The sequence below is a fragment of the Euleptes europaea genome, chromosome 1 (assembly GCF_029931775.1).
Source record: "Euleptes europaea isolate rEulEur1 chromosome 1, rEulEur1.hap1, whole genome shotgun sequence".
Classification (NCBI taxonomy): domain Eukaryota; kingdom Metazoa; phylum Chordata; class Lepidosauria; order Squamata; family Sphaerodactylidae; genus Euleptes; species Euleptes europaea.
This window is the reverse complement of record NC_079312.1, coordinates 35,120,112-35,142,149: the sequence shown is the minus strand read 5'-3', so window position 1 is coordinate 35,142,149 and position 22,038 is coordinate 35,120,112. Positions and strand designations below refer to the sequence as shown.

Sequence of the window (22,038 nt, the reverse complement as noted above, 5' to 3'; positions counted from 1 at the left end):
GCAGATACGTGATACAGTACCAACCTGGGAACTCTGAACACGTCTGTCTGGTCATGCCTTTAGGTGGTTGGATCTGAAAGGTAGGAGCTAAGGATTGAGAGATTATACTAGACTACAGGAAATTGTTTACCAGGTGATTACTTCATTATGAAAAACTGGAGTGTTGAACAGCAAGTTTAGTTGATAGTAATCTGATGTGTGGCTACTGAATGGAAAGGTCTGCTTAGATACCTTGTCTCTCAATGCTACTCCTTGCTCTTGAGATACAAACAAGACCTCGAAATCCTGGCTTTCCATTTGTGGCCAGCTTGGGGACTGTCAGCTGGCTTTCACTACCAGGTGGCAAGGGAGCCACACAGTGGCTTGTACCCATGTGGGATCCTGTGGGTTCTCCCCCTCCCCCCCAGCAGGCAGGCTGGGGGGAACGGGGTGGCAGGTGGGTCACTCAATTCTGGATCCGTCCCCATGCTGTGTCGAATGCTCCTGTGGTTTGTGTCCAATAAAAGCTGTGGCCTATTCTCCTCAACCAGTGTGTGCAATGGCATGCTCCCTCCCCCTGCTGCCTCCCTTGGCTCTGGGTCTGCAAAATGTCTTGTTTCAGCCAGAATTTGAAATTGCACAATACCATGCTGAAGAATGGTCTGCAGACTCACAAAGGTTTGTGGAATTGTGACTACCATACTGAAAGCAGCCAATTCTAACTTTTCTTGTTTACTCAGGTATATTTATACTAATAAAAAATTAATATGCCCCAACAACCATTTTATCTCCCATCAGATTCAAAGTTTAATATGCCTGTTGTTGTTGTTGTTTCTGGAGGCTTTTTAAACAGTGGCTTTGCTGGGTTTTTCTCAAATGATTAGGGGAGTAGTCTTTTCAGGTGTAATTCAACAAGTGGTAGGCATGGTGAGAACTTCAACAGGAACATACTTGCCAAGTGACCTTAAGGTAAAGGTAAAGGTCCCCTGTGCAAGCACCGGGTCATTCCTGACCCATGGGGTGACGTCACATCCCGATGTTTATTAGGCAGACTTTGTTTACGGGGTGGTTTGCCAGTGCCTTCCCCAGTCATCTTCCCTTTACCCCCAGCAAGCTGGGTACTCATTTCACCGACCTCGGAAGGATGGAAGGCTGAGTCAGTCTTGAGCCAGCTACCTGAAACCAACTTCCATTGGGATCGAACTCAGGTCGTGAGCAGAGCTTGGACTGCAGTACTGCAGCTTACCACTCTGCGCCATGGGGCTACTTCAAGTGACCTTACCTTGTACAAACTCCCTTTATTACACTGAGGCAAGCACCTGATCAGGTTGCTTCAGTGTTCCCTGTTGAAGTTTGCCTTGGGCGTAGCCCAGTGCCAAGCAGCTTTGCATCTCTGTAGTAGTTACTTGGTCATTGCAATGTATTTATATGTTTGTATGTTTATATAGGGAATTTATACACTAGTATACCGTGGAGGTCTCCCATCCAAATACTTGGCAGGGTCGAGGCTGAGAGTATGTGGCTGGCCCAAGGTCACCCAGCAAGTTTCCACAGCAGAGTGGGGACTCAAATCTGGGTTTCCCAGATCCTAATCTTAAAAAACAGTCTCTGTGGGGAAGCATTGACAGTACAATCCTAAAGGGCGAAAAGGGTGTAACTGTGTTTAGAATTGCACTGTAATAATCTAGAGCTAGATCACGATGGGTGGCCATGTTAGTCTGTCTGCAGCAGTAGAAAAGAGCAAGAGTCCAGTAGCACCTTAAAGACTAACAACATTTCTGGCAGGGTATGAGCTTTCATGAGCCACAGCTCACTTCTTCAGATAATCTAGAGCAATGTTTTCTTTGATTTTCAGTAGCATGAAACTAATTCTTATTTTAATCTGTTTACTACTACTCCTGCTATATGAACAAGTTATTTCTGAAACAAAGTTTGTTTGTTTTTTAAGTCTCAAAACGACCAGCCTTCTACTAACTTCTTTTATGAAACATTGTCCGATCTTTTAGAAAATGATATGTCACCAGGGGTCTTATGACAAGTCGTTTTATCACCTAGCAGGGTACCCTCATTTTCAATTCTTGCTGTGAAATTCAGTTTAAAATTAATGCATCAGTTGTTCGAATAGCATTCTCACTAACCACATCATTATAAAGAACTTCTTTAGGTTTCTCTAAATGGACCGTCATTCTGCATTTGGTTAGATGAAAGAAGTAAGATGTTTTCTGCCGTCAGTAGTGTTTCTTGGAGCTGGCAGTCCAGTCATTAGATAACTATCTAGGCCTATGAAATGAATTTCATCCAAACTGATGACAGCTGCTGAGGAGCCATTTAATCTGGAAAGCCTCTTCCTTTTGAACAGGGTGGGGAGAATTATTGCAATATTAATTAAAACTCTGCAGTATATTTTACTCCTGGGAGAAATTCCCAGAAATTATTTTTCTTCTGCACAAATTTTGTCATAAAATGAGAAATTTCTTAGGAAAAGCCACATAATCCTTAAAAAGTGACAGCGTAGAAAAATAAAATCATTCAACACACGGTAGTATGGAAATTACTTGTAGCCAAATTTTACACTAAAGAAAAACAAGCAATTATGTTGTTTTTAAAAAAAAATAACCTCAAGGTTTTTGGATTTCTGGGTGGGCGGTGTTTATTTGTTTTTTTAAAAAATAAGAAGAGTTAGTTTTTATACCCCGTTTTTCTCTACCTTTAAGGAGTCTCAAAGCGACTTACACCCAGCAGGCTGCATGTGGAGGAGCGGGGAATCAAACCCACTTCTCCAGATTAGAGTCGACCACTCTTAACCACAACACCAAGAAGGCTTTGAATTCTGTGCTCTGCTGTGTGGTCAGCCACCATCGGAAGCATAATGCTAGATGAGATGCAGCCTTGGTCTCACCCACCAGAGCTCTTGTTCTATCCTTCTGAAGGTCTCAACAAGGATAATGTTTCTGCCTTACAGTAATAACTTTCAACGGATCTCTCTTTCACATAAAAAGCTGAGGTTACAGAGATCTATGAAATGCTTTAATGAAGAAATCTATTAAAAGATGGGTTAAAGGAAAAGAGAGAGACCGCCTGATGCACTCTGAAGTGGAGATGATCCCTAGCACTGGGCCTAGCGTGGCAGAAGACATAAATGCTGGGATGAGAGAAGGAAATAAAACGAGCCAACAGTAGATGGTCCTGCGAGAAATTAAGAGAAAGAACAGAAACACACAAAAAAGATGGGAGGCAAGATTAAGTCAGGACAGAAGGGCAGCTAATTCTTAACTGTAAGAATTATCTGTAAGATTTCGCTAATACAGAAGATAAGAAATATGCAAGATTTTAAAAGAAGGGCAGAAACACGAAAACAGATAAGTCTTCACCTGCTGTTGGAACAGTGATAGAGGGGGAAGAACAGATCTGCCTGCAGAGGGAATTTCATGATTTTGGTGCCATGACCAAGAAGACCCTCTCTTGGGTTGCCACCCATCTAGCCTCAGATGGCAAGGGCACCCAAAGAAGGGACCCTGAAGATGACTATAGAGATCGGGTAGGTTCATATGGGAGTAGGCAGTCCTTAGGATATGTTGGTCCAAAGCCATATAGAGCTTTAAAGGCACCTTGAATTGGGCTGGGATGCTAATTGGAAGCCAGTACAAGACTGGAGTGATGTGGTCCCTACAAACCACTCTAGTCAGCATTCTGGCTGTAGCATTCTATAACTATTGTAGTTTCCAATTACTCTTCAAGGCAGCCTCACATACAGCACATTGTAGTAGTCTAATCTAGTAGTCTAATCTAATCTTGTTGCCAGGTCAAGTACCATAGTGGAAATGACTTTTTTGCTCAGGGAAGGCTGCAGATGGCTCTTGATGTCAATTGCACACTGACCATTGACAGTGTGCAATTGACACCTGCCTCCACTGCCAGAAGCCTGGAGTGTGATGCTGGATGCCTGAGGCCCTGGAGAGCCGCTACCGATCTGAGTAGACAATACTGACTTTGATGGACCAAGGATCTGATCCAGTAGAAGGCAGCTTCATGTGTTTATGCCTCCATTTCTTTGGACGCCCAGGTCACAAACACAGCCAGGATGACGTTTTTCCACATTCACCAGGCAAAGCAACTGATGCCCTACTTTCCCACCCTGTTCTAACCACAGTGATACATGCAACGGTCTCCTTCAGACTGGACTACTGTAACTTGCTTTATGCAAGGCTACCCTTGAAGTTGCTTTGGAAACTTAGGGGCACTTTCACACATGCCAAATAATGTACTTTCAATCCACCTTTAATGCACTTTACAGCTGGATTTTACTGTGTGGAATGGCAAAATCCACATGCAAACCATCGTTAAAGTGCATTGAAAGTGGAATGAAAGTGCAATATTCAGCATGTGTGAAAGAGCCCTTAAATTGGTCCAGAATGCAGTAGAACGGGTCCTTATGGGGACCCAATGGAAAGCGCATATGCACCCAGTGCTCCGCCTGCTGCACTGTCTCCCAGTTGAGTACCGAATCAGGTTCAAGGCTTTGGTGTTGACCTTTAAAGCCCTAAACAGCCTGAGACCACTGCATCTGTGGGACCGCCTCTCCCAATATACTCCCCCAAAGAGTATTGTGCTCAGCTGGTAACAACTTACTGGTGGTCCGTGGCCCAAAACGTAACCAGCTGTCATCGGCCCGGTCCAGAGCCTTTTCAGCATATTAACGTTGGTAAGAATTTTAAATGTCAAACCTATATATTGCATGGTGTATTTATTGTAACTGTATACTATTTTATTGGTTGTTAGCCGCCCTGATCCTGACTTCGGTCGGGAAAGGACCAGGCCAAAATCAAATAAATTAATTAATAAGAGACTTCTAGCACAGCTGCCACCTCCTTATCCAACCAGAGGCCTGGGTCTAACAGCATCCTCCAGCTAAAAACCTGCTCCTTTGGGGACTGCAACTCCATACAGAACAGGAGTCACATCAGATCCTGGACCTATCCTTCTGCTCACCAGTAGCATCTCTGTTTTGTCAAGATTAAATTTCAGCTAGTAGCCCTAGTCCATTCCAAAACTGCCTCCAGGCACCAGTTCATGGTTTCCATGGCCTCCCTGGGATCTGCTGGAATCATGAGGTGGAGCTGAGTATCACCCGCATTTTGTTGATAACTCAGTCCAGATCTCCAGAGGACCCTCCCCTCAGCTATTTCACGTAGGACAAAATGGAACCTTCTGGGACCCCACAGGCCAAGCGCCAAGGTACCGACCAGCAATCTCCAGCACCGCTGTCTGAAATCTTCCTTCCAAGTAGTAATAAAACTTTCCACTGAATGGGGCCTCCCAGTCCTGACCCCAAAAAACAGTCCAGAAGGATACCACATTCGATGATATCAAAAGCCACAGAGAGATCCAGGAGGACCAACTGGGTTGACTCTCCCGCCCACCTCTACCAACGCAATCAGTGCTGTTTCAGTCACATAACCAAGCCAGAAAACACATTGGAAAGAAGCCAAGCAATTCACTTCATCCAGGAATCCCTGGAACTGTCCTGCCACCACTCGTGCAATCCCAGCACATGCAGAAATTATTTGTTAAATCATTGCCATCCAAAATACTCTACAGGCTTTCCGATTTTTCTGTTTTTTTGCACATCCCTCGGGCATTGTATATCTTTGGAATGCAATATATGTTCTGGCCTATAAATAGAGTTGTTATAGGCAGGGGAATTTTTTTTTTATGAAATTCACTTATTTAGATATCCATTGATTCCTCTTATGCTCTTTTTTTCTCTTTAATTTCTCTTTGAAGAGAAGTCACTGCTCCCTGCCTCTGAGCATGTACAGAGTAAAAATCTGAAACCTTGTTGAGCCTTCCCTCCTGACCCTCCTCTTTTTGAATTTCTCTTTGATCAAAATGGGGGGGGAGAAGAAGAAGAAGGAGTTGTTGTTGTTGTTGTTGTTGTTGTTGGTTGTTATATGCTGACTTTCTCTACCACTTAAGGGAGACTCAAACCGGCTTACAATCACCTTCCCTTCCCCTCCCCACAACAGACACCCTATGAGGTAGGTGGGGCTGAGAGAGCTCTTAATAGAACTGTAACTTCCCGAAGGTCACCCATTTGGCTTTGTGTGTAGGAGTAGGGAGTGGGGAATCAAACTCAGTTCTCCAAGATCAGAGTCCACTGCTCCAAACCACCGCTCTTAACCACTACACTAGAAACCACTACTAGAAACAGTCTCCAGATTCCTGAAAAGAGGAAGCAACTGATTGTTGGATTTCAGGGAGAAACTGGGTAAAGAGGAATCAAAATAATTGTTTCTTAACCATACTAATTATAATGAACACATTTTTATTCTAACATATCCTGGCAGGGTAATTTACAAATGTACAACAGTTATAATTTCCCCATTCATTGTTGTTTTTTCACTGCAGCTTGGTGATAGCGATGCTGGGTTTGATTTGAACCCTCGTCGCCAGCATGGCCCGATGTACCTCCTTTCTTTGCTTAATTGTTCGCACACATACGTTATCGAAGAACATCCACCCACTCACACATTCTGTCTCACTCATATAATCATTCTTTCAGTTCTTCAGTAATTGTGCGTGTGCGTGTGATGTTTAGGCTGTTTGATCAGTAGCATCAGAAATATTTAGAAGCAGGTAAGCTTTGAGAACCCAAACAGGGATCGTGATTGTTGATGTAATCTAATGAAATGCTTAATTGTTGCAAACTCTCAGCCTTGCAGATGGGACACATTATGGTACCTTTGTAAAAGGGTCTCTCTGTCCATCTGGAAACGGCTCAGTAAGAAAACTGGTTTATTCCTGCAGCTGGCAATAAAGCGAGGAATTCCATGAGTTTCTGGATCTACATATCCCTGTCTCTTTATCAAGAAGAGCAGTAGAAAATATGTGAGGGCTTTTGGTTCTGAAAGATACTGCAGCATCTGCAATTTGCCTTGGTTTTCATAAACGTTTTGCTTTTCCTGTCTTGCAACAACATCATGGAGTCCTGAGCTGAGGCTAGACAGAATATCGCCAGACTCCCTTCCAGATCACAAAGGAAAGCCACAGTTGCTCTGTGTTTCATGTAGACATGAAAGCCCCTGGGGGGAGAGATAGTTTGAGGACTGGCAGTGAACTGCTACACATTTGCACTCCTCCTGCTGTTTTCGTGATAATTGCAGCTGTTTTTGAAGCTGCAGGTATGAATAGCATATATGGGTTTCACTGCTGATTTCCACATAATGGGGGGGGGGGTATCCAGCCAGCAAAGTCTGAAATCTTCTTCCAACTTCAGTGACCCCTTAAGTTGGAAGGAGGCTTCGAACCAGCCACAGTTGCCGAGCAGCTGATACTATTCTGCATTCTAGTTTCACATATCCATGCCTTCTGTATATGTTCCTCAGTTAGTGCCAGGAAGTGCACTGACATTATGTTTAGATTTGGGAACCCTAGTCACAGGTCGCTAGGGCTGCCAGGTCCCTCTTCGCCACTGGCAGGAGGTTTTTGAGGTGGAGGCTGAGGAGGATGGGATTTGGGGAGGGGAGGGACTTCAATGCCATAGAGTCCAGTGGCCAAAGCGACCAATTTCTCCAGGTGAACCGATCTCTATCAGCTGGAGATCAGTTGTAATAGCAGGAGATCTCTAAGATTACTACAGGTATGAATTTTGTGCATCGTTTACCTATTTGAAGCCATAAATTTTAATCTGAAGCCTGTTTTGTTTCGATTTCAGGTGAAAGCAGCTTCCAAATACGTGGATGTGCCCGTAAGCATTATTTAAACATGACATTATTTTAATATTTAAGGGCTCAATTGACTGTGACTCGTTGTGTAATAAGGACTGAAATGTCTTTTTTATTTAAAAAAAGTCTTTTCACTTAAAAAAAATTCTTAGCCCATGGTGAACCTGAGACTTTTTGTACAATGATTTATGAGAGCTGATTCATCTTGAATGTTGTTCTAGTTATTATCTGCTCTTTAGATGCCTGCTTTCCTGAATCTCTCTCTCAAGTGCATCACATGATGTTTATCACCACAGCTATGTAAAAATGTCATAAAATCAGAGATATGGCACAAATGTCAAGCAGACTTGCAGTATGCACTTATTTACTTTTTTGCATATGCCTCATTAATGTGATGCACCCATAGCTTTTGTGATGGTACCTACAAAATACAATTGCTCCTTTCTGATGCATGGAAGGAGATGGGGCCAGGATGAGCACAGTGCAAAGAAATGAGAAAATTGTCTTTTCGAGCATATTGACATATGTTACCAAGAACCCTCCTTCATGCGGCTTGGTCCAAGTCTGCCACCTTAACTTAATAGATAGTTAAAGAGGGGGGGGGGGTTGGGGCAGTAACAACCTATGAGACCTTACCATAGAACAGCAGGGTTAAGAGAGCAAGGTAGTTATATCTGGGGACTTTCCGTTGAAAGGTGGCCTGTAAACTAACTAGCTGTGCAAAATGTGAAAAATTATGTGTGAAAGTGGAACTGATCTCTGTTGTCTGGAGATCAGTTGTAAAAGCAGGAGATCTCCTGCCACCACCTGGGGGTCCCTTCTTGGGACCCTCCACCAAAATGCAGAATGACCCTATTTTTAGTTAGGCCACAAGCCAACACAGAGTTAATGGGCTAAAGCACATAATTCTGTATGAGATTGCAGCTTGAGCTTTTAACTGTCAGAGAGTTTAACTGATACAGCCCATTTCTTGTTGCAACCAACTTCGCACTTGCTAATGTCTTTTTTCATATTGATATTTTCCTTTAGCCATAATTTAAGCTTTATGAAATGTCTTTATTTTAAAAGGCAGTTAATTAGTGAGATATACACCCAAAACAACCTTGAAGATATTACTGCAAAATAACCACATTCGTTAATTTTAAAAGGGCAAATGGTGCTGTAGGCCTCCATTTAGAGCTTGGATTATAATGAAGAGAGCCCTTAAAGATCTCAGGCAAAGCACTCTGCTCACCGGAAATTAACATTTAAATTAAGTTTAAGTGCAATATATGAATGTTGGTTGGAGTCAGGGATTATGCCTGATAAAGCAAGAGGCGTTTGCAGACAGACATTTTGTTCAGAGAATTTACAGAGAGGGATGACTTGCTGCCACTTGTTTCATCCAAATTCTGCATGTGGTTCCACATTTATGAAGGTTAGAAACAAATAAACAAAAGCTACTGACGTGAATAAGTGGCAACAAACCACAGGATTGAAGCCCCTGGGGTTGCCAACCTCCAGATGAGCCCTGGAGTTCTCCCGGAATTACAACTGATCAGACCACAGAGATCAGTTGTCTGGAAGACAATGGGAACTTTGGAAAGTGGATTCTACGGCATTATACCCTATTGAAGTCCCTCCCTTTCCCAAACCCTGTCATTCCCAAGTTCTACCCCCAAATTGCTAGCAATTTCCCAGCTCAGAGGGGGCAATTCTAGAAGCCACTGTGTTTGCATCAATATATATATATTATGTGATTCACAGGTAAAGTTTAGAATTAGTTTTACCCTGTGGTTTGCATGGTGAATTCTTGAACACAGCTACTAATTTTACCGTGCAGCATCTATCCCAGTTGTATCCTACCCCTTCTCCAAAGGTTTAGAGAGACATACATGGAGTTAACCTGTTTTATCCTCACAACAATCCTTTAAGGCTGAATAATAGTAACAGGTCCAAGGAAATCCAGTGAACTTTACGGTGAAGCAGAGATTTGGACCCACGTTATCACTGGTTCTAATACAATGTTCTCTCATCTGCATCTTTTAAACAGAAGAAAAATCACCTTGTAGAAGTTACCTTCTGTGCCAAGGAATACTCCACAACTGCAATGCAATTATACTTAAATATTGTATAGAATGGTGGGGAGGACTAGAAAAATGCCCGACTTAGGTTCTTGCTACCAACTGACCTAAGAATTTGAGAGTCTCCGAAGAAGTCTCAGTTTCTCAACCATCACAGCATAATAAATTGTGACAACGTAATGTTGTAGTAAAAAGATGCACTTAGTCAAATGCATACTTTGAAGATGAAGTTGTCAATAAATATGGGTTCAACAATCCCTTTGCCCTTTATACCGCACCATAAGAACTGGCGTAAATGTGTCTGATGTAACAGTAGAGTCTGACTTTTCATTTCCATATTGTTTTATACAAGTATGGACTCTTACGTTGCATTTCCTCAGTGGGTTTTGTTGGGAGAAATGGGCTGATCTGTGCCAACAAAGGGAAACAAATTCCAGGTCAAGAAGGGTGGGCCAAAAGGGTAGGAGCAGGAGGAGAAAATTCTGGGATGGGTCCAGGGAGCTGAGCAGGCAATGCAATTTGTTTTTGTATGATTCTTGGGTGGTATCTGATGGTATAAGACAATAGCTTATAATGGGCCTTATGAAATCAGTTCAGCCTTCTATAAAACTAAAGGCGATGTCAAATGGGAAAGGAAGGGACCGTCATCCAGAGCAGAAAAACTCATGCAAAGGCTCTCAAAAAAAAATAGTAGCTGAAGATTAGTGACCAAGAATAATTTCCCCCAATGGGATTTTCCCCCATTCTGTACCTTGATAGTTCTGAAGGTTTGTTGTGCCTTCCATTCCATTACCCGTGAATTCCACTTTAACTAGAACAATTTCTAAAATTAATTCTGGAATTGGAGCATGCACATTTTGCTGCGGCTTTCAGAGCTTTCAATTCATTTCTACTTCCCTACCCCTACATTAGAAATGTACATATACAAACTTGATAAAGAAAAATAAAAACATTGGAGGATTCCTAATGAACCAGTTTCATTTGGGAAACAAAATCTGGCAATTAAGAACTCTAAACTTATTTGAACTTATTTAAATAATTTTTAGCCTGCTTTTCTTCCACACTGGGGACTCTAAGAAGCATGTGTGTGTGTGTTAAGTGCCGTCAAGTCGCTTCCGACTCATGGCGACACTATGAATGAAAGTCCTCCAAAATCTTTGACAGCCTTGATCAGATCTTGCAAATTGAAGGCTGTGGCTTCCTTTATTGAGTCAATCCATCTCTGGTTGGGTCTTCCTCTTTTCCAGCTGCCCTCAACTTTTCCTAGCATGACTGTCTTTTCCAGTGACTCTTGTCATCTCATGACGTGACCAAAATATGATCGTCTCAGTTTAGTCATTTTAGCTTCTAGGATCCGTTCAGGCTTGATTTGATCTAGAACCCACTGATTTGTTTTTGTTTTTTGTTTTTTGCAGTCCAGGGTATCCATAACACTCTCCTCCAACACCACATTTCAAAGGAATCTATTTTCTTCCTATCAGCTTTTTTCACTGTGCAGCTTTCACCCCCATACATAGTAATAGGGAATACGATGGCATGAATTAATCTAGTCTTAGTGGCCAGTGACACATCCTTACACTTCAAAATATTTTCGAGCTCCTTCATGGCTGCCTTTCCCAGTCTCAATCTCCTTCTAATTTCTTGGCTGCAGTCTCCCTTTTGGTTGATGGTGGAGCCAAGGAATAGAAAGTCTTGAACAATTTCAATTTCCTCATTGTCAATCTTAAAGTTGTGTAATTCTCCTGTAGTCATTACTAAGAAGCGTACGAACTAAAAAATACATAAATACAAATTTAAACAAAAAGACTCAACCCAACAAGCCTTCTATCCCAGCTTAAAATAGGTAATGAACCACTAGGACATCCTGGGCTGCTGCTGGTTGCCCCAAGCATGGCTTGCACAGGACCACAGGCTGAAAGCCATGGGTGAAGAGCCAAGGGCCATTGCCCTTTAGCCAAGCCCTTAAGTTACCTGCAAAAAGTTACCTGCATCAGATATTCAGCCCAGGAGGTCTTATTCAGCTGGATCAGGTATCCTACTTCCCTCCCTTTTCTTTGTAATTTTGGAGGAACCTGGCATGAAGCAGGAATGGTCAGAGCAGGCAAAAAGGATACCTTCTCCAACTCCCATACATATGGGGAATTGGAAGAAATTAACAAAGGAAAGGACACAAAGAGGCCACTTCCTTTCCTCTGATTTGAAATGTGTGATAAGAACCCAAGGGCCCAAAGAATGTGGCTCCCTCCTGATCCACAGGGGAACAACAACAAGGTTGGTGTGTTTATTCCATTTTCTCCCCCCATCCTATCCCTGTGACTAGCAAAATGCTTTGAATGCGAACCAAAAAGCTTTGAGGTTTTCACTCTAAGTAAAAGCTTAGCTCCCATAACATCAACCATATAACGGGCTCCTTATCTAATTCCCGAACTATGATTGTTTAGCATTGGGCAATTGCATCATTTTTCATTGTATCATAAAGCTGGCACAATCTACTTGCTGGAAATTGCTTGAAAAGTATAACAGCCACATTTATGTTGTCCTCATTGTTTTTTAAATTAATACCTTGTCATTGTTTCAGTAGGTGTTAAAAATGTTACTGGCATCTCTAGGGCCAGCCATTGGTCCTTTGCTTGATAATTGTATTTCTTTATATATATATGTATAAACTACCTTCCTACTGCTTCTCAAACTGTCCTCATTTTCACCCTGGAAATTACACAGAAGTGTTAACTAACTTCAATTTGCAGTGGCTGACAATCACATCTCGTACAGAAATGATACTTTGTGATCTGCAGTAAATCACAGTAATAAAAGTAATGACACCCATTATGAATAAACTTCCAATGTGCCACAGACATTTAAGATTTGTGTGGCAGCTTTCATAATGACTCTTTTTTTCAGCATTTTAATGGGTTTCCTTTGAGATAAGTTCGATTCCAACATATCAAGGAGTGTGAACTTATTTAGTGGTTATTGTCTCCCAAATTATCTTGCTTCTTATAAGGGAAATGCAAACTGCATCGTGTTCATCTGCAGATCTGGAAGGCTTTATAAGTTCAGATTTAAGGAAACACAGGCACATAGGCAGAATCAATGAGGAGGAGAGAGATTTTAACAGCTATGGATTTAGACAGTGTGCCAGTCAACTTTAAGCAATTCAAAGTCTTACTGGTTTTAATGTGGGAACATTAGGTAGGTGCTTAGCGTGCCCATTGAAATAAATTACCTGCTGTCAAAGTGCTTAACTATGGTTTGGTGGTGCCCTTATCCGCAACAATATTCATTTTATTGCTGATATTAACCGCATAACATTTTTTTAAAAGATGGAAACAGAAAAAGGTAACCCTCGGGGAAATGCTTTAAGAAAGTGTGATTTTGCTGCTGTTTATGATCAGTGCCTCAAAAGAAAGGGAACAGCAGACAAATGCTGAGTGTTTGCTTTCTAACTTTAGATTAAAGAAGATGTGCATATAGTAGATGACACTGGGGGGGGGGGAGCCCAGCCCGATTTGTTGTTTTGCTAATTAGGTCAATAGCACCAAACATCACAAGAGAGGACTTCCTGGCAAGAGGGTGTCAGGGAAAAGCTTTATCCGTCCAAGCAGCTTCCGTCAAGGCGAAAAGGGAAAGAGTTTACAGAGGGGTAATCTTTTGCTGTGTGCACCACAGACAGCAAAAATGTTTTTAGCAGCAAGCAGTTGTGCCCATCGCTGACACCTAACTACATGGTGGGAATCGACTAGAAAGGGATCCTCAGTAACAGCGTGAGGGAGAATAGGTGGGGGGAATCCTTGCAACTGAATGAATAGACCGTCTTGGGAAAATGCCATTCTCATGCTGTTTTCCTCCTCCTTTCTCCCCCCCCCCTTTTCTCTGAACAGAAACCAGGGATGGATGTTGCTGACGCCTACGTGACCTTCGTTCGCCATTCTCAGGACATCCTACGTGATAAGGTCAATGAGGAGATGTATATAGAAAGGTTATTTGATGTAAGTAAATGCCTCCCTCCGCCTTGGAGACCCCAAGGGGGAGAAACTGCAAAATGTGACAAAATGAGACAGGAGGATAAGTCACATTTTGAAATAAACTATTAGTTACAGATTTTTTTTATTTAAGAAATATAGGTGTATGTTACCTTTTCTTCTGATTGCTCTCTGTCTGCTCTGATGCTGTACTCAAACCCACTTTGTCCCAATCCCTCTCTCTTTAGTTTTTGGGATGACAGCATAGTTTTGAGAGATCACTCTAACAGGAATGCCTTAGTCATTGTTCTGATCCTTAAATCCTGTTTTTTAAAAGGTGGGGGAGGGTTAAGAGAAGGGATAGGGAACATATATAATTTGACTTGGGGTGAATCTTTGTTGCTGAATGATTAAAAGGAATTTCAGGCTTTTAATTATTGCATTGAAGAAAATCACTATGATTAATTTTTCCCGTAAATCTGATTTTTGTGTTGTACGATACAATAATAGTACTATAAATTACAAAAAAATTATGGGTGATAGCTATCATCAGTTTGAGAATCTGAAAACATAAGATTAATTTTGTCTGTACTGCAACTTTAAGGGATAGGTAAATCCTGAAAGAAGACACCACCTGCTATGGTGCTTGATAGGGTCTAAGCGTCAAGTGAGATTTTATTTGGAATAGGATGGAGTGGATGTCAGCGGATCTCTCTGCCTTGCTGTTGCTTTTGTTGTGCAACCCATTTTTCTCTCTTCAGAGCTGTTGTGCTGTCTTAACATTTGTGCTTGCAGCAGACACTTGGCATTCGTGTTTCAATCACTGGTTAGGACAGATCCTTGTTTGTGTTTTGTGCGGCTGCAGAACAGCTTCCTTTTCTTTTCTTTCACCCCCTCAGTGCTCTTGGGGGTCACTGTTGTTGTTTCTTAAATTATGTTCTGGCATTCACTTTTGAATGCCTTCAGATTTCTGGTGCTTTGTTCACGTATTTCGCTTGCATGCTCCTTTATATTGGACGGGAAAGCTTTTTTTTTTCCTCTGCAAACATCATTAAAATCCCTTTTCCCCCTTTGATATTCATTTTTTCTTCCCATTTACCTTTCCCACCGCATCCTTTCCTATTGTTTAATTCTCTCCTCTCCTCCCCCCTTCCTGATATTCTACGAGATTAAAATGGAACTTATCTCTCATGTCAAATGTTTTATCACATTATATCAAGTGGCATGAATTGGAGTCAAATAATCTTCCTGTGTACATCTACTATCATGACCCATATCCACTGAGAATGCCTCATTCATGCATAAAGCACTCCAGCGACTCTTTTCCTCCTTAAGAGAATTTCAAGCATCAAAATGCCAAAGACAAATCACCTATCCACTTGGCATTGACAAAGAGGCAGTTACTTCCTCTCTGTTACAAATCTGCTAGCACCTTGCCCATCTACGCTGAATTTCTTTTATTAGCAATGCGTTTCCAGGGACTGTTCTTTTCAGTGGCGACTTTTGCCTTTGAGCAGTTTCCCGTTTTGTGGGTTTCCCAGCAGCTCGCCTTGAACTTTACAAAGAGGCATAGTCGACTGGGATATTTTCATTCGTTCTCCCGTTGGTTTAGGGCATGATGCGCGACTTCTAAAGTTAGCTTTTGAAATATTCAGTTGTTGTCTGGGCAGAGGAGTAAATACACAGCAAGGATCCTTTGGCTTAAACTTGCGTCATGTTTCCCATGTAAAGTACATTTCTAAGCAGTGGAAGCACCATTGGAGATATAGGCCAGGTGCTGTTGTGGGGACACAGATGCAAATTAAGACCTGAAGAAAAACTGTATCATGTTCTTCACTGGGGGACATGCATGTTGTAATGATCTGAAATATGGAATTGGCGGGGGGGGAGCATGGTCGGTACAGTTTCCAGCGTCACACAACGGTTTGCAAACTCTTTTTTTAATGCAGATATATTGACAATATTCTCAAACTTGTCACATATCTAGAACGGTTTTCAGCAAAAGTATATTTATGCTATTTACATCCAAATCCAGAAATCTCAGATATTCATGATATCCTTGGGATACATTTGTTCTATAAAAATCTGTGCCAAACTACCAATTCCTTACATAGTTGGCATGTTTACAAATGAAGCTGTGCCTCCTATACTACCTGGACTCATGGCAGACTGATCTCATGTAGCCATGCGTTGTTGTTTTTAACTCTTAAGAGTTTCACTTTGTACAGCAGTGGTTTTTGCATATCCATACCTGCATAAAGTTTGACATGGCACATTAAAGCATCCTTAGGACTAGAAGACCCTGGAGGTCCCTTCCAGCTCTATGATTCTATGATTCAAGCATCCTTAAGCCCATGTCCCTCTCATGAAACTCAGAAAAGGAGATTATTTTCACTTACTAAAGTAGAAAATAACACTTTACCTCAGAAATGTTGTCTGGAGCAAGTATATAAAGAATGTGTGTATGTGTGTGTGTGTGTATTTAAAAGACATACTTTTAACAGGTCTATAGAAAAGGAAATATTATTAGGTATAGCTTTTCTGTCACCTGCATGACACATTTTATATTCTTCACAATTATTAAATGTTCAAGAGTCATGCCTTCCTCAGGGCCCTGTCCAGTGGAAAGTCTAGCCTCAGATTGCCTGCTGCCTTATTTTATCTGAGGAGTTTTGTCATCGATGCATTTTGTAATTTAGTTCCTTCTCCTCCATGTCTATTATTTAGTCCTGTTCACTGAAAATAGAGTGGCTATTTTTATTAATAATATAGCTGTACTTTCTTCAAAGTGCTTGTTTTTCCTTTGTTCCTGAAGCCGTTCGCTGTATACCACTTAGTGTTCATTGCCTCCCAAATCCCCTTCCCACATGTGCCACAGTAGCAGGATGTGTTTTTTTTTTTCCAGGTGGCTATTGGGCTATGCGGGAGATTATCTGAATATTACTGGGCAGCCTACATTTTAATCGCCTTTATTCTGTAAATTAGTTACATTTACTATGAAATAAACTCATCATCGTCATTTTAAAAACCTTCTCCTCAGGGTCACTGGGGGAAGGAAACAGATTGGCTAGCAAGTTCAGCTGGCAATCAGCTGCTAACAAAGCTATTTTCCACCCCCACAGAGTTATTTACCAACGTTTCATATGACTTCTTTGTTTGCCCTGCCCTAGTAAAATGGTGGGCACAGAGAAGTAAGGGAGTCATTAGTAATGAAAACGAAGTGGAAGGATGGTTTGTTAGCAAGCATTTGTGTCATTCCTCTGGGTCAGCTTCAAATATTATCTGGAGAGAACGTTATCTGATTAAAATAATCTTTCTACTGTTTTAGTCCTTGAGATCTATAGTTTTGCAGCGCAGTCCTAAACAGAGTTACACCGTTGTCGGTCCATTAAAGTCATTGGGCTTGGAAGGGTGTAACTCTGCATAGGGTTGCACGGTTAGAAATGCTATTTCAATTTTAATCCTTGAGAAGGGTTTTTAGAAATACTATTCATTAACTATAAAGACCAAACTTGTGATCCAGAGGGTAATAAATGGCACCTTGTATCTTCTAGGGAAGCGTATCCTCTGTGGGGTTCTACAGAGTTGCTTAAATGTCAAAGAATCAGGACTGTTTATACAGCGAGAGTTTGGGCTGGGTTGATAGGAATTTTGCCAAGGTGGCAGTTGCGGACAGAGAGAGAGAGAACAAGTGTAAACAAGAGGTTACTACATTATAAATGGCTCCTGATTTGAGGGGTATGGTTTTACTCAGTTCTACTTCAGAGTTGGGGCTCTACTGTACAGACTTCTGTTGCAATTCAATTCGAGGAAATGAAAGCATCCAGATCCTTATCTAGTTACATTAGAGTCCCTTCTAAATATTTTATTTCCCTCGTTTACTGTTGTTTTTTATATTATGAAATATATTTGGAATCTTATGCGTATACTATTATTTGCAGATTCGTATTAATTATTTACTTTTTTGACTATACATACTCTTCTCTGTTCTTGTTCCTTATTCTGTCTCCTTTCTTGTTCGCTCTTGCCTAATCATAGATTATAAACCACTTCAGGCAGGTACTAGTATTTATTTATTTTATCCTGCCCACTCTCTACTGTGCTTCGGGCAGCATACTTGGTCCCCAACCATCCCCTTTATCTTCACAACAACTCTGTAGTGCTGTTTAAGCTTAGAAAGAGAGAATGGCCCTAGTTTCCTTCTTACAAAGCGCTTAAGATTTGATATAAATAAAAGTTCATTGTCATCGTCACTGTCCTAATAGATAGAGCAGCGGTTGCCAGATGCACACTTTGTAACAGATTTGCATGGTGTTTTTCTTTTCCCACCCCACAGGTCTGAGTGGGACAGCCATTTTACCCACCTTGGGAATCTGTATACCATGAGTACTCCATGGTCTTCACAATAGGCGAAAGCCAAACTTGTTTTGAGTTCATATACATGTACACTGGTTTACACACTACAAAGAATCTGATTCTCTACAACATGCATTTATATACACATTCAGAATTACTGTCATTGAGCATGGACACATACATGCAGTTTAAAAAAATGTGTGGCTCTCATGCATTATCTCAAGTGTACACAGTATATCACTGTGCATCCATTAATTCCTGTAATGTGTGAAGCAACCTTGATTTATAACATTAGGGACAGCCAGATTTGGGGGATTCGGGCAAGTACATTGCAACGCACAGAATCCAAATGCATGACACACTATGTTATCCTTGACTTCAAGGTGTCTTAAAAACAATTTTCGCACACCTCACTGTAAGCATCACTCTGTTAAATTTTATGATGACTTTATTCTCATAATCGCAAGAAAGAATGAGACATAAACCCAGGTGCCAGTGCCTCTTAGGATAGTGAGGCAGAAATTAAATGTCCACAAACGGTACAGATGGCATTGTTCCTCCTCCCAGACGATTAATTTGGTATCTTGCCCCTTGCCCAAAAACACAAAAAAGCCCCCAAATGAACATGCTTTTAATATGAGAAATCAAATCAACCAGTGAAGCTCCTAAGATTGCAAAGATCTAAACAAAAATTAATTTTTTTTCTGTCTTGTACTTCTTGAAGACACAAGCCTGAGCAGAAGATAAGGATTAAAACAGATGTGCTTAGCAGCTAGCTCATCTGCTTAACTCTAGCAGTCTCTGGGATCAGTGATTAAAAAGCCATCTCGAACTTTGATGAAATCCATAGCCCTGGTAATATGCAGTCTCTGATAGCTTTCTTCTATAGACCCCCAATGTCTGTTTAAACCGGACATGGGGAAACATTCGGCTGGAGATGATACGTGGATTATATGGGTCAATTATACACTTAATCTGCCTTCTCTGCGGAGATTAAATGTTCATAGATTGACTCTGTGTATTTGGCTTGCCCTTGGTAGTTACCGGATCAGGAAGGTTGGCCTTACTGAAAAGTCTGGTAAGAACTTAATCATGCAGTGATAGGGTCCTGATGATACTGGGATGCTAACTGCTCTATGCTTTTGCAGGGGGCTTGACTTACCATTTCACTGTCACTTCAATGTGCTCAGTTGTACAATATGGCCTGGAGATTTTTTTTCTCTTTGTTAACGGAACCACTCGTAAAATATCTTTCTCTATTAGGGTTGTCAGGTCCCTCTTCACTACCAGCGGGAGGTTTTTGGGGCGCAGCTTGAGGAGGGCAGGGTTTGAGGAGGGGAGGGACTTCAATGCCATAGACTCCAATTGTCAGAGTGACCATTTTTTCCAGGGGAACTGATCTCTGTCGCCTGGAGATCAGTTGTAATAGCGGGAGATCTTCAGCTAGTACCTGCAGGTTGGCAACCCTGTTCTCTACAGTGCAGAAGAGGATTTCAAAAATGAGAGAGGGTATGGGCCAATTCACATTCTTACCCAAGGATGATGGTCTTCCAATAATAGAGGAGGGGAGACACATGCCCTCCTCCACCGCACATAATAATGATGTGGGTGCTCCATACAGTGCATAGAGGCACACTATGTGCAATTTTTTCCACTTTTTTTAAAAAGCAGGAAGAATCACAGGAACTGGGCTTCCATGTGTACACATTCTGAGTAGCATATTCTGTTACTTCTCTGCTAAAAGAAGAGAGTCCCTCTCTTATAAACATGTGAATTGTTCCAACAGGCATAGGGAGCATGGCAGAAGTCCCTAAGATGGGGGTGGAAATGCTTACAGAGAAGAATCTGTTCACCACCTTGCTTTTTTTTTAGATATGATAGCCATGCTGCAGATCCATGTCTTCTGCTCTTTCAGGGTTTAGTATCCCTCCATAAGCGTGACTCCAGCAGAACCACATGGCCAAGGTTTCTTTGTTTCTTTTAGACAATTTAGACAGTGAGGTTGAAAAACAGGGGCAGATCTGCACAATCATTTGAATAACTTGTATTTCCTTTTTTTTTTGTCTGAGAGGCCTTCTGAATGGTTGAGTGACTCTGTTAATAAAGTCTGTCATTTGGATTTCCCCCAATGCTTCGTTAGTAGAAGCCGTCCATTAGGTAGCCCTCAGTGGCCGCCTGTGTGGCTCCAGAACTGGAGGGGCATTAATTAGTAGGGTTGCCAGGTCCCTCTTTGCCACCGGTGGGAGGTTTTTTGGGTGGAGCTTGAGGAGGGCAGGGTTTGGGGAGAGGAGTTAGGGTTGCCAGGTGCCCTCTGGTGGTGGGCAAACTCCCGGTAATGTGCCTCTCTGCCCGCCGACCAGCTGAGGGCCAGCAGGCAATCGTGCACACGCACCCTGACGCAGCGTGCCATCTCGCGAGGAGCCTTAGACCACTCAAATTCTTGGTAAAGGGTTGCACGCACACACAATCTGCAAAGAAATCTCCCGCTTAAGGTGAGTGGGGACCTGGAAACCCTAACTTCAGTGCCAGAGTCTAATTGCCAAAGCGGCTATTTTCTCCAGGTGAACTGATCTCTATCGGCTGGTGAGAGGATTGCCAGGTACCTCTTCACCACCGGCGGGAGGTTTTCTGGGCGGAGCTTGAGGAGGGCAGGGTTTGGGAAGGGGAGCGACTTCAATGCCATAGAGTTCAATTGCCAAAGCAGCCATTTTCTCTAGGGGAACTGATCACTATCAGCTGGAGATCAGTTGTAATAGCAGGAGATCTCCAGCTAGTACCTGGAGGTTGGCAACCCTAACAATTAGCCTGGCTCCACATGGCATCAGGATCTACCCCAGGAGTCACCGCTGGCACCAGTAGGCTGCTGGTGGGGAGCCTACTCCCTCCTTCCTCTGTGGAGGGGGCAGGGGTGGGCAGGAGGCAGGCTGGGCCTGGGGCCCTGGCTGGCCCTCTTCCTTCTTCTGTCCACCCACTTTACCTCACCTGACTGTAGGGTAGCAAGGGAGCAAGCAGCAGCTTCCTGCCATGCCACATGGGGCAAAGAGGACAGGCACCACTGTGCCCTGCCCCCACACCTCAACCTGCTGCCAGGGGACAAAGACGGCAGGCAGCAGCTTCTTACTGTTACCTAGAAGAGAGGTTAGGGTTGCCAGTTCCCTCTTTGTCACCAGCAGGAAGGGGAGGGACTTCAATGATAAGAGTCCAGTTGCTAAAGCAGCCATTTTCTCCAGGTGAACTGATCTCTATCGGCTGGAGATCAGTTGTAATATCAGGAGAGCTCCTGCCACCACCTGGAGGTTGGCACCCCTAGCAGGGGGGCAGCTCGGGCACTCAAAATAAGGTGTCCAAAATATCTGGACCAGACCTGAAAGCCACTGAGAGTTGCAGATCTTCCCTGCTTTCTTCTCCACCACCACCCCCAACAGTCCCTTCCAATCATGGGAAAGTTGATTCTGGGGTCACAGGGTCCATGTGGATTAATAGAAACATGGGAGGCGGGTAGTTGGACCATATCCACCTAAGATGCGCCTACTTGTGACAACTGGGCTGTCCAGAGGGGTCGGTTTAAGGAGACGAAATTCCCTAGGCCCTGGCCACCACAGGAGGCCGTGGAGACAGACAAGTCATATGGTTTATTTTAACATGTTTGGTTTGGCTGTGGGTGGTGTGACGGGAAGGCCTAGGGGTATACTTGTCTGGGGGTGGAGGTATAGTGGCTGTTGGCTGTCCTCATTAACAGTGCACAAACTGTCATACCATTCCTAGAAGAGGTAAGAAACCTATGCAAGACAAGTCGTCTAAGTTCTGCCTTTTCTTCTGTCTGCCAGTTACAGTCCTACATCTACATTCTGTAGTATTTCAGGGGTACAAATTTGGCCCTGAGTAGTTGGCTTTGCGGTAGTCAAGATGCTTTTCAAATGGTACAGATGCCAATTATCGCTAGTACCACAAATT

General features: G+C 42.5%; 1 protein-coding gene across 18 annotated transcripts in view; it reads left to right on the top strand.

Moving 5' to 3' along the window:
* Nucleotides 1–22,038, top strand: part of CADPS (calcium dependent secretion activator) — a 460,327-nt gene that overhangs the window by 395,719 nt on the left and 42,570 nt on the right. For all 18 annotated transcript variants that reach the window (XM_056867190.1, XM_056867189.1, XM_056867199.1 and 15 more), the window contains 2 exons: nucleotides 7,694–7,726; nucleotides 13,648–13,755. In XM_056867190.1, the coding sequence (XP_056723168.1) occupies nucleotides 7,694–7,726; nucleotides 13,648–13,755 (141 nt within the window). The remainder of the gene's footprint in view (nucleotides 1–7,693; nucleotides 7,727–13,647; nucleotides 13,756–22,038) is intronic.